Genomic DNA, 13,421 nt, shown 5'->3' on the forward strand with positions numbered 1-13,421 from the left:
ACCTCTGAGACTATCACAGTGCAGGTGCATTTATATGGAGACTTGATTACACACAGGTGGATTCTATTTATCATCCTTTGTCATTTAGGTCAACATTGGATCATTCAGAGATCCTCACTGAACTTCTGGAGAGAGTTTGCTGCACTGAAAGTAAAGGGGCTGAATAATTTTGCACGCCCAATTTTTCAGTTTTTTTATTTGTTAAAAAAGTTTGAAATATCCAATAAATTTCGTTCCACTTCATGATTGTGTCCCACTTGTTGTTGATTCTTCACAAAAAATTACAGTTTTATATCTTTATGTTTGAAGCCTGAAATGTGGCAAAAGGTCGCAAAGTTCAAGGGGGCCGAATACTTTCGCAAGGCACTGTATTGCAGTATAAAGTAGCAGAAATTAAAAGTACTCAAAGTACCTCAAACCTTTACTTAAACACAGTACTTGAGTTAATGTACATAATCACTTTCCACCCTGAATTTTGGGGCTAGATGACACAATTACTGTATTACCTCTGGAAAAGAGAAAACTGTGCCTAAAAATGGAACCAGGACCAAATGTCTATGTAACACATAATAACAAATTTTGACTGTAAGTGTAATTTATTAACTCAAAAAACTGGACTCAGTGTCAATGTACTCTGCCTACAGTGGACATGGGTGTGTGCAGTCTTACAGAGACGAGGGCCTCGCTGACAGAGGTGAGCACGTCAGGCCGCAGCGAGTGCAGCAGCAGTTTGTGCTCGGTGAGGATGGCGACCAGCAATGTGCAGGCGTTTTCTGGGCCAAGGTTCTGCAGCAGCTTCAGGAAGCTCGCCCCACTGTCACGCAAACACACACAGGTTACAGCTTACATGCTGTATACAGCTTTTTGCAGCGTGCGATACAATACTGTGATTTGTCATGTATTTCACAATGTGTTTGTACTGTACTGTGTGGGTATTTGAGTTTCCAGAAAGTTTACTGCATCAGATATACATTAATACATTGCACTGTGAAATTACATGTGTATACCTTGGTTTATCCATGTCCCCAATTATTCCCCAATATCTTAAATTTCTCCATTGTAAATCAAAGTTATATTTGAATCCTAATGTGATTACACTGTAAAAAAACTAAAATATTGTGACGACCTACGTCGGCTATTGGGGAGGGGTCTGGTGGCAGCGACATGATGCATGGGGGGCATCATGGGAGTTCAGCGACTAGTTCGGGGAACAGTTGTACAAGTGTTTTAATGTGTTCTAATGTGTGTTACACTGTTGTGTTTATCTTGATGACTTGTACTCATATGTGTTAACAATGTTTTGCTAGCTGGTTGGGTGCTGTGTTTCTGAACCGTAAGTCTAAGCTGTATGTGTAAAACTGACCCTGTTGGGAATGTGATGTGTGAGTCCGGTTCTGTGTTCTAAATAAATGACCAGAAAGACAGAGTGGCATGGTGGTCATTGTGAAGGACACGCCCAAGTGCTACCCAGAGTCGTGCGGTGTATGGGACCTGGAGTAGGCACTAATCGAACAGCATAGGTGCTAGCGCCCTGCTAGCTAGTTTAGCTGCTCAAGTATAGGTAGTCTCTCTCCTCCACGCCGGGGGTCATTACAATATTTATTACAACAAAAAACCTAAGTACAATTAACTACAATTTTTATGAATAATCTTGAGTAAGAAATTTACAAACAATAAGCAGTGTGACTAGTATCATTAATACTATGGTACCACTGATACTACAACTGTGTGTTGCTTTTCTAAATTTAAAAATAAACTAGGTACTGAACGTGCTTTTAGTTGTTTGTTTGGGGGGGATCCACTTCCAGATTTGAAAGATTATTGCTCCTAATGTACTGTATGTACTAATGATAGTACTGCAGTACTGCAGCAGTAAACTGACCTGAGTGGGAGCGGAGAGGAGACTGGCTGGCAGAGCAGCAGGTTGTCATATGGGGAGAGCTGCAAGACACAAATGTTAAACACTATACACAACCAAAACACATACACACACAAACACAAAGGGATGGGATCACTTTTTAGCCCCTAGGGAGTTTGAAAAGTGGGAAAAGGACTTGTGTTCACAGGTTAGTCGAGTCATTTATGAGTTAATTCCTGAAAAATGACTACACATTGACTAACTGTGATGAGAGATGTCGCACAGGGAGAGCCCCTCTGGCTGTCAGACAGGTTTTAGACAACCCAAATTTTATCTGAAATCACTCATTAGGAAGTGAACAAAACCTCAATTGTCTGGTAACAACTGAGCTGAGCAAAATCTGATGACATCTGTGTTCTAATATGAATTTTTATTTTAAACCAGTGGCTTTGATTCCTGAGTGAAAGTGTAAATTTGCTTATAACTTGACTGCCCTTCTCGTTTTCTCTAAGTGACTCAGGCGTTAAGTCGGGGTCGGTGAGGACAATGTTACAGCTTCCCTGACAACTTAAAAATTCAAGATTTGTGGATCAAGCAGGCAAAATCAATTAGAGAGAGTATTAAGACACTTTACTACTTAGATAATCACAAAGAAATCTCCAGCTTGACACAGATTTCCCAAGTCAGCTGTTCCCCATTCTGTGAACTATTATCCATGTGCTTCAGATTTCAGCTGAGCAAAATCACATCTGAGCCCAATAGATCATCCGTGACAGAATTATTTGGCCACTGATTGGAAATGATTGATAAATAGATCAAATCTGATTGTTACCCACTTCAGTCTGCAACCAGATCACTGGCTATACATCCTGTTGAAGGAGGAAGTAAAAGATTTAAGTCAAAGCAGGAGTGTGAAAATGTTGCACTGCCTCCTTATAAACTTATTTCTATAATTGTCTCATTCATTATGCCAAATATATTCTCTACTTTTATGTTCAGCTGCACTGATGTTCATCATCTGAATACAGACAAAACAACTACTTTGGTGAAAAGACAATCACTCCTCTTTTTTGTAGTTTTTAAGTTCAAATAAAGGCCAGTGAGATTCTGAGTTTGTAAAATATTGCTCAAAAATAATTTCTAAATCTGTGGTTGTTGATTCAACTCTGTGATTTCGAAAAGTTTTACAAAAATTATAAATTGTATAAGTTTGTGAATATGTACATAGAGTTTTTTGTTATATGAAATATTTCCTTTAGTGTTACAGTGCAACTCAGCTCTGCCTTTACAGCAGAAAGCAGAAACGGTTCTTTCTTTGTCTCTGACCCCTTCTTTAGCTTTATTCTATTCAGATGTTCTAATTTTTGTACACTACAAATGTTTTCTACACATTCACCTTTTGAACTTCTCCTGCAAAAAAATAATACAATATATTTGTGAGCTCTGCACATGGGACTTGTTGAAAAATATATAATCTGTCTATGGTTTATGATATGCTCTGAATACTCGGACATTATTTCCAGTTTGACTTGCTGAGGACCAGGCATCACATGTTACAGGTCTGAGTCTGGGTTTGTACCTGAACAAGGATACGAGGGCGCTGGGGGGAAGGAAACGGGACGTTGTGCATGAAACTGGAGATGTGTCTGCAGAAAGAGAGAACGTGGTAAAGACATCCATTAATATCAGTAAAATCAAGCATCAACCACACTTCTGTTCATAATTAAAAATGGTTAGAATCTGGTAAAGTAAAGGAATGTGATTAATAATTGAAAACCTTTCATAACCCAAACTCTAAGATCTTAATAACATCTCTAAAAAAGTGCATCCAGAGATTTGTTCCATTTATTATTTATCAGGGTGGGAAAAACTGTAAATATCATTTGACATCACCCACAGACTCAAAAAGTCTCCACTAAAACCAAGATTCTGCTTTTACTATAATTAAAGTGTTCATGCACACTTCAAGAATTCAGTCTAAATGTCTCATTATAAAAAGTTAAGGCTTTGCTTTGCCTGATATGTCATCAGTACAACTGCCTTGAAGCAGCAGCAGAGCACAAAAGATTTAATTTAGTCTAGAAAGAAAAATCTGAATCCAAACCATGCACTGACTTCTCGAGCGGCAGGACGTGGGGTCCAGAGATGGAGTATCTGTAGACGAAGGTAAGAAACTTCTGGAAGACGGTGAAGAAGGGCCAGTGGGAGAGGACGCAGATGCTCTTCTTCACCTGCAGGCTGCGGTTGGTGATTGGCCGCCGGTCGACCACGCTGAGCAGACCGAGCCTCACGCTCTGCCGCTCCGACAGCAGCTCCCTGGGGAAAGACTCGTAGAACTGGATGGCTGCTCCGTACACCTGCAGGGGCAGCAGGGGATTTTATAACCAGGGAAATGCAACTCTTATAGGTCTAATTTATCAAGCAAAATTATTAAGCACGATCTGGTTCCAGTTTCTCTGTAAGGATTCACAAAGAGATGTGGGTTTTTTTTAATCTGGGATGACAAATGCATATGTAGAATCTGTTTGATAATGTCATCCTTCTGTCCTCTGAAGATAAATATTTATAAATAGCTGCAGCTTAGCAGCTTTATAACAAAGACACAAAACTCCCTATCACCTCTTAAAGGTGATGTTAAAGGTGACCTAATCCATAGGTTCACCTCATAAAAAAAAGACAACAGTGAAGAGTCACTCCCCGAGAGGAAGGATTTCTGACTTTTATACAAATGGTAGACAGATTTAAAAGCCTTGTGTGGTGTGAAGACAAATAAGATTACAGCTGAGGATTGACAAAAGATTGGAAATCACTTAACAGACCAAGCCCACAGATCTGGCTTGATGGTTTATTGCACTGGTGCTCTTAAAAAAAAACTTACATTCACGATTAAGCAAAAAGCGCTCAGGAAGATGTGGAGACCTTTTATGTTGTTTCTAGAAAAGGAGAAATCTGCAGAAACCTGGCTGCCTCAAATCTGTTAACTACTTTGTTGATTTGCTTAAACTTTTAGTATTTTTGTATCTTTTCACTCAGAAATTCGTTGTTGTTTTCTTGTCAAAGTTAAGTTTGATGGGGCCACTGCTGCTTTTCTCTGTTTCATATCACTGCAAAATGTTTTCAGGTTCTGGACTGAGGGTATTAGTGAATGTCAGACTCTCCGTGCGGGGCGAAGTGTGTGTGTTTGCCTCTCCCACCTTGTCCCCAGAGGCGGAGGTGAAGACGAAGGTGGAGAAGACAGGCAGCTGGTACTTTGTGTTCAGAGGCCAGCTCTCCACAGTGACGCCCATCGGCAGACAGAAGATTGGCACCGACTCCGGCAGGGGAAATGCCTCCAGGTCCTCCTCAGGGTACCGGCTGATCAGACCTGCATACACCAATCAGTGTGCTTACACTTTCATTTATTATGTATAATTAGTATGTTTTATCCCCCCCAGTCTGTATAAAGAAAATATCCTTTCTATGGAATAAATGGTTGGCAAATCAGTGACCTCTGTAGAGAAATGTATGGCATCTGAAAAATTGACAGAATTTAATCTAACTGAAAAAGGTGATTTCTGAAATTACAGAAAAGAAGGATAATCACATTTATTTGGCCAAGTACTGCATGTTACACACAAGGAATTTGTTTCCGGTACAGAACCGATGGCTCTAACCATTGGGGGCAACTTGGGGGTTCAGTGTCTTGCCCAAGGACACTTCAACATGTGGACTGCAGGCACCGAGATTCAAACCTCCGACCCTCTGGTTGGGAGACGACTGCTCTACCCACTGAACCACAGTTGAAAGACAAGAATATGGTTCAAGGCCTTTTTCATTCTCCTAGTATTCTCCACTCTATATAAGAATTACAACAAAAAGATCTAATACCAAAACTAGAACAGATGAAATCCTGGGACTAATAGGGCAAAGGGGCATGGACAGTGAGAGCAGGGATGACTTAAAGCAGGACATGGTCTCAAATGTACAGTGGGGATGCAAAAAGTAAGTTCATCCATTCTAAAATTATACATGCTAGATATCATTGTTTAAAATTGGCTGAACCGATAACCAGGAAAAAGGAAGCGGGCACATTTCTACAGCCTCTACAGGATTGTCCCTTTGTTGAAAGACATAATAAAAACCTGTAAAAGCAGCTCAAGCAAGCTTTACCAGAGTGCTCAGAGCTGTGCTGAATTTCTGAAGCCACCAGATTTCCTATAGCAGAGCCTGAACTGACAGTACCTGGTTGTATCGGAGCAGACAGTCTTATCTTTTCTAACCAGAAGAGTGCACACAGCATGTGGAACAGCCACGTACTACCGTTACCTCTGCAACACTTCCTCCATTTCCTTTAAAATTAGCACAAAAAAAGAGGGTTGGCACACCCCAGCCTGCACACTGAAGCAGGCAACCGGAAACAGTTGGGTGTGTGAACCCTCTCTTCTGTACTTTAGTTGTGAAGGCACTCACTGGCTTCGTAGACCAGGGCGTTGGCTTTGGCCACGGCTCTCTTGTAGCACACATGCAGAGCTGGACCCCACTGGAGACAAACACAAACACACAACTGTGATCTGCAGAGTCCACTTATACTGGAGGTGCTAAAACGTTTAGGGACATTTCCCTAAAAGCAAAATGTGTTTCTTAAAGGTGCATTAACAAAGAGTTTCCCATTAACAAAGAGTTTCCACACTGTCTGATGAATCCACTGACAGTGGGACAGGACGTGGTCTCTGCTATACCCACCCCCCTCACCATGCCAGTGTTGAGGTTCTTGTCGACACGGCAAAAAGTGTGCGGTGCGACCTCTCCCTTGCTGGGGAGCAGCAGGGCGATGTCTGTGATGCCCAGCGTGTTGAGAGCCTGAGAGTCCAGAGCACGACGGTACGTCAGGAACACCCGGTGAGCCGTCGGGCCGCCACTGGAGCTCAGGCTGGCCGAGCGGCTGTACGGAGTTGTCTCGATGACGTACCAGCCCTGTTTCAGTTGCTCCTTCCCCTCATACATAACCCTGCAGGGACAGATCACAACATCAGAAACTTGCCCCTCTGACATACTGCCCATCAGATTTTATGCAGGTCATCACAGCTTTTCAGAATCTGACTCTGATATACTGACTAGAGGCCACGAGAATATGGTATGGAGTACAAACTATATGGTACAATCAATTTATACACAGGTGGGCAGTTTACATAATACATAGGCAAACATGTTTTCCTGTGGCTCATTATCCTTACTGTTTTATATTTCAACAAAACATAATATGGCGTCAAAGTGATTCTTAGTGTGCTCACAAGCACAATAAACATTAGACTGTATCTGTCAGAGTACTCCACTAATCCATCATCACACTCCCCCAACACCGCCAGACTCAGATGGACAAAGGATCAAAGCAGATGCAGCAGAAACAGAGATATCATCTTTTTTATTTCACACATTCGTCTGCATTGTTGCCTACATTGCCCACAATGCAGCTTGACCACTGAACGTGTGGTAAGAACTTCAGATGTGTTATTTTGAGGATCCTGGAACCTGGAGGCTGCAGCAGAGATGCTGCTTTTAAGTCTTTTCCCTGTGCTTAAAGTTGACCTTGTGTGTGTGGTTGCACATCTCTGAAGGTGACAACTGCTGACTGGAACAGACTCTGAACTCTCCCCGATTCTCTTGTCTGTGATCGACTGTAATCCATGATCCACAGACAGTCTTGAAACCTGGCACACGTGTGTGAAGTAAATTAATGTGCTCCACTTTGCACTGTGCTCATCAGTCCTGTGTTAAAATATGCACAAATCCATTTCAGTGGCTGTTTCCTGTAGACTTTGTGGTCAGCCATATTCACTGAACATCTCTTGGTCAATTGTAGTTTGAGAAATACATCTCAACACTGATATTTGGGTTTTATTTTAATTTGTTTGGCAGTTTAAAAAATGAGTTCTCCCTCATCATTAAACACAACAGAGCTGTGATAAGCAGAAAAAGAAAAGAACCACTTCAGCAACAAAGACACACACACCACAGTCCTGCCCACTCAGGTGTCGGTGTCAGTACTGATCTGTTCAGTGTTTCTGCACATCACGCAGCTGCTTTAATGCACTCAGCCCTGATCAGTCATGATCCAACCTGACAACAACAGAATGTACATCAATAGGAAAAGCAGCATATAAGAATGTTTTGCCAAATTGGCTCCACTACAAGCAGCTGAATCAGCTGCTAGCAGGTCCTGTTTGCAGTGCAGCCATGGATGTACAGACAACTATCAATCACTGGATTAATGTGATACTAAAGAAAACTTCAGAACATAAGGATTCTCAGGCAGGTTCTGCAGTGATACACAGAGCACCTTTTTTTAATCATTTCTAAGCTCATCTCTGGACATCTATTCACAATAGACACCTGAGATGCAGGAAATGCATGATGAGTCTAAAAATTGTGCATCATGTCTGTTTATTTGACTGAGTTATGACGTCAAGAAGAAGATTTTTGACAGATATTGTGTTAATTAGGCACAAAGGGATTTACAGAAGCATAACCTGCTCCACCAGCTGTGAGTCAGGATCACCGCTGCTGCTCCAAATGCATCTCAAGTTTTCACAGTTTGAAAACATCTCCTCTGCTGAAACCTTACTTTCCTGTTGTCTGATTTAATCCTTTCATTAAAATATTAGTCCTGCCATAGGACTCTTGAGCGAACTAACTGGTTCCCTGCCTGCTCGCTGTCTGTCAGCTACACCCCATAAAAGGAGAAAAATGTATTCTAATGTCTAACGTAAGAGGATTTATTTCATTACCCTGTGATTTGGTGCAAATAAATAATTCAACATATCAGGAATAACAAAGAAGAGTATGTGGGAAGCTGCTGAAAGTCCAGGACACGACTCCACCCGCTCACCACTATGTTACATAATCCTCTGAATTATATAAGATTAAGCTCCAATATGCATCACATGAGCTAAAACCCTATATGGGAGTGGTGGAGTCTCAGTGATAATTTGGATTCATTCCAAATAACAGAGCAGAATCATTTACAGCGTAACATGCAGGACAACAACCCTACACTCAGAGCTGTAGAAGGAACAGAGGAGGCCCCCGGGAAAAACTCCACTCACAAAGCAACAACTGTCTTCACTGTTAACATGGGAAAAAATCCCCTTTTTCCATCACTAACATACTTAATCTCCCAGAGCACACAGCGCTGATATCTCCAGCCAAACAAGACTCTGCAGGCAGCAAGTGAGGGGCAGGACCTTTACATCACCAGAGCAACATGAGCAAAAGCCATGACGTCAGTGACCGTCGGTTAGTGGAGCTCTGATATCTTTAAGTTTAGTCTACACTTCCAGTAGCTGTAACCAGCTTGTCAGATGTTCTCCTCCCCAGCAACATCCCCCTCCTCTCCAGCAACGTCCTCCCGGGAGACCCTGGGCCTTTTCCAAGCTAGAAGAAATATATAATCCCTCCAGCATGTTCCGGTTCTACCCCAGGGCCTCCTACCAGGTGGAGGTGCCTCAGGCGGCATCCTGACCAGATGCCCGAACAACCTCAACTGGCTCCTTTCAACATGAAGCAGAACTCAGCATCCTCTCTCTAAGGCTGAGTCCAGCCTCTCTACAGAGGAAACTCATGTCAGCTGTTTGTATTCCTGATCCTACTCTCTTGGTCGGCACTCAAAGCTTGTGACAGTTGGTGAGTAGAAGAATATGGACTAACTGATGAACTGAGAGCTTTGCTTCCCGGCTGAGCTCGCTCTTCACTGCAGTGGTCCCTAACCAGTAGTTACACCCCTAAAAATAAAGCCAGTCAGAGAATGTAGTGTGTAAACACAAATAGCTGAATATTTGCCATTAACAGTCAAATCTAAGTCAACTGACTAAATTCTTAGTCAGGTACAGCCCTACAAGTATCCAAGGGTAAATAGGTAAATACCGGCAGAAAAACCAATGTATGTATAAGTGTTGATGTGCACAAAAAGGTACATAAGAAGATATAAACTATAAAAAGTTTTCTTTTGTTCTTTTCCACTTTTGAAAGAAGTAGTCTGGTATATTCTGTATTTTATAAAATGGCCTTTTCTGAATAAAAATAAAATTATAAAAACCCAGAGCACATCTCACCCCACGTCCAGTACGGGTGGTTTGTCTCGTCCTCGGCGGTAGCACAGGTACAGGTGTGGGTTGTTGATGAGGCCAGCGCTCAGCTCGGCCGAGTGTCCGCCCAGCGTCCTCTCGATGCAGGTGAAGCCCTCTGGCACTTCCTCTCCCAGCCCTCGGGCGATCACCGCCAGGTCCGTCACCAGCTCCACCGCCCGGCCCGAGGGAGAGCTGGAGGACGTAGAGGAGAAAGAGGTCTTGCCGTCCTCATCCAGGGGCCTCCAGGGCCCAGCAGGGTCGAGACCTGCCACTACAAAGTAGTCCACCAGCTGGGGACATTTCTCCTCTGTCATGCCGCCTGTCTGCCCTCCACTGCAGAGACACAAAGAAATATTTTAGATCAATTATTCAAAAGGCACAAGTTCACTTCTTGCACTAGACGTCTACAAAACTTCTGCTTTGAAAACCAGGGTGCTGGCACATTTCAGACAGTTGAGGGCACTCACACAGAACAGAAAGAAAACATTTAAATTACAGTGAAATCTTCAACTTTTGTCATTATCACAGAGAAAATTCAATTTGCATGCAGGCCACACACACACCCTAACCCTAACTATGACAGTGAACAGAAACAACCTACAGCAAAAGGCCATAGACAACACATGACCTCCTGGAGGTGTGACCTCAAATCTCATCTGCCAATCAGAGGAGAGACAGAGACAGCCACCTGATGTCTTGTTTCCTTTCCTGCACACAAACATCCACACGTGCACATGGTTATATCAGCACTGGTAAATCTTCATGAACGGTAATGCTGTACATAGTGGTAAATGGTCTTATGCTTCTATAGCACTTTTCTATGCACTGCCGCACACTCAAAGCACTTTCACACGACTAGGAGTAACTGAGGGATCAGTGTTTCACTCAAGGACACTTCATGAGTTAGGAGACAACCCGCTCTGGTGGAGTTTAGTTACAAAACCAATCTGCTGATTGAACTGGAGTGCAGAGAGCAGGGTGCTGTGTGTGTTATAAAGATAGGATGTACTGGGATGCTGAAAGATGCTGGAAGCACTTGTATGTAATCCTAACTGTCCCTTGCCCTCTTGAAAAACTTTTTGTTGAGAGCAAAAATGATGACATGAAATAATTTGGGTATCAGCTCGATAAGACGACAGGATGCGTGAGTGGACATCCTGGATTTTTTGTGAAGACCCTGAACTAGACAAACCCATCTGAGGACGGCGGCTGACCTCAGCCCAGCTTGGCGTGACAAACCCAGCCCTGTCAAAAAAACATGATTTCTGCATTTATACACAAGCTCACAGTTAAGAAGCTGCAGGCAACCGCTGGTGCACCAGTCACACAGTGGTGAACAGATGAGGAGTTTGTTACGCAGCCATTTTACTCAGAGATAACACATTAAACTTCTCTTTTAATAAGCATAAAGCAGCTGCTGAGTCAGGAAAAAACATTTTTGCTTCCTTTTCTGTAAACCAGAGATGTTTCATCCACTTTTTACTGTCATCACAGGGTGAGTGTGGGAGCGGTATAAAGGACAGAAGAGGAAGAAGTACAGTGCCCAGTGGTCAAAGGTCAGCTGGCAAACAGGAAGAGGCCTGACTGCCTCTTTCCTGTTCATCAATGACACCGTGGCACATGTGACAACAGCGTAGCTCGCCATGGTGTTGAAAACACACTGATATATTTTTGAGAACACATATTCACTGATCTCGGAACCTGCATCTTGACACATCTGTAAACATCTGTCTGTATGTGTGCGACCATGATTTCTATGTGCAACAATTTACACTCAAGCGCTGTTAAACTTTGAGGAACTTGTGAATATTATTTTGTGTCATTATTCATGTATAACTAATTTATCTATCCGAGGTGAGGGACTGCTGTGAGGAATATTTATATAAAACCGTCTTTAGTCTCACAACATCAGGCTTATGGTAAAAACCTCCAGCCTCAGTTTCAGGTCAGGATGATCATCGATTCCTGTTTTTATCAGTTAAAAATATTTAAAAAACTAGTTTCAAGTTTTACAGATGCAGGCTTTGTTATACACTCCATTCGGATCTGTTCTGTTTGGATTTTAAGACTTTACTACCTACTCCAAAGGTGCCTCAGGCCCCAGATTTTATTTCAGAATTGCTCTCTCCTAACCACGTGATGTCCTCAGAAAAGACTCTGCTGGCTGATCTGAGTCAGATCTAATCCCAGGTCCTGGGGGGGGGGGGGCCTTTGCTGATGAGGCTTATTAGGACTAAATACAAAGTCCAGCTGTGGCTGTCGGGAATGTGTGGGTATCTGGTCATCAACCAAAGCACTGCACAAATAGTGTTGGCCAGATGATGGCACAGGATGAAAAGTCAGATACCTTTTTAAGACAGAGATCCCAGTAAACTGCCATGAACTTGACCCTTTATTAAACAGCTTTACTTATTTACACTAAACTGAACAAAAATGGCAGAATGAGGCCCCAGTACTTGTTTAGACATCTGCCATGTCTTGCTAGTAGAGACTAGATTGTTAACGTGATGTATTACACACGTGTTGGAAACACAAAGCCTGTGAGTGTTGCTTTCAAAACAGTGAACTGAGTACTGATGTGCGTGAACATAATCGTGGGCATGTTGTACTCACAATGCAGCTGAGTGAGATCATCTCACACCTTTACGACATGATTTGGACTCAGCTGCATTGTGAGTACAACATGTCCACGATTATGTTCACGGATTCAGTTTTTTTCTCAGAAATATTTTTATTAACTTTTTGAACAAAGAAACAGATACCAAAATGTGAACGACGGGCATCTAACATTGACAAGAGGTCTATTCTGTTCAGGAAGAGTAAACCTGTCTGGGTACAGTGAAAAGAGAAATGCGAACATTGCCCGAAGGAAAGAACCCAAAGAACCCAGCAGGTCAATTAGCCCAATTAGTATTCATTCCTGGAGTAAGATGTAAAACAGCCGGAAGTCAGGTCTCGACCTGAGCGGAAAGAGGGGCAAAACAAGATAGAAGAGCAACCATACATGTAGACTATGAGCCCATACGCTAGCCAATCAAAGATGGCCCGAGGAGATATAAAATCCTCTCCCTAACTTGTTTGGGAGTTATGAAAGTGCTCCATAAAAGGTCCCCACACCATTAAAAACCTCTCTTTTGATTTGCGAGCTGAGTAGTATATTTTTTCCAATGCTAAACAGGCCATGATATCTCGCAACCATTGGGTATGGGTGGGCGGAGCAGCATCTACCCACCTCAGCAATATTGCACGCCTGGCCAAAAGCGAGGCAAAAGACAGAATTCGGCGTTTTCCTGGGGACAGGTGCTCAACATTATCACCTGTAGTACCGAAAAGTGCAATCAGAGGGTCGGGTTCTATGTCTGCTCCAACCATTAGGGATAGAGTTTGGAAGACTTCCCTCCAGTATTTCTCCAAACTGGGACATGACCAAAACATATGGACAAGAGTAGCCTCCTCTCTCC

At 42.7% G+C, this 13,421-nt stretch overlaps 1 protein-coding gene across 1 annotated transcript in view; it reads right to left on the reverse strand.

Moving 5' to 3' along the window:
• The window catches only part of dennd4b (DENN/MADD domain containing 4B), a 40,986-nt gene that overhangs the window by 18,089 nt on the left and 9,476 nt on the right, over positions 1–13,421 (reverse strand). The window contains 8 exon segments of the mRNA XM_020617360.1: positions 670–814; positions 1,883–1,941; positions 3,438–3,504; positions 3,974–4,215; positions 5,053–5,222; positions 6,308–6,377; positions 6,590–6,845; positions 9,946–10,293. Of these exon segments, the coding sequence (XP_020473016.1) occupies positions 670–814; positions 1,883–1,941; positions 3,438–3,504; positions 3,974–4,215; positions 5,053–5,222; positions 6,308–6,377; positions 6,590–6,845; positions 9,946–10,293 (1,357 nt within the window).

This window comes from Monopterus albus, unplaced genomic scaffold (assembly GCF_001952655.1).
Source record: "Monopterus albus unplaced genomic scaffold, M_albus_1.0 scaffold189.1, whole genome shotgun sequence".
Lineage (NCBI taxonomy): Eukaryota > Metazoa > Chordata > Actinopteri > Synbranchiformes > Synbranchidae > Monopterus > Monopterus albus.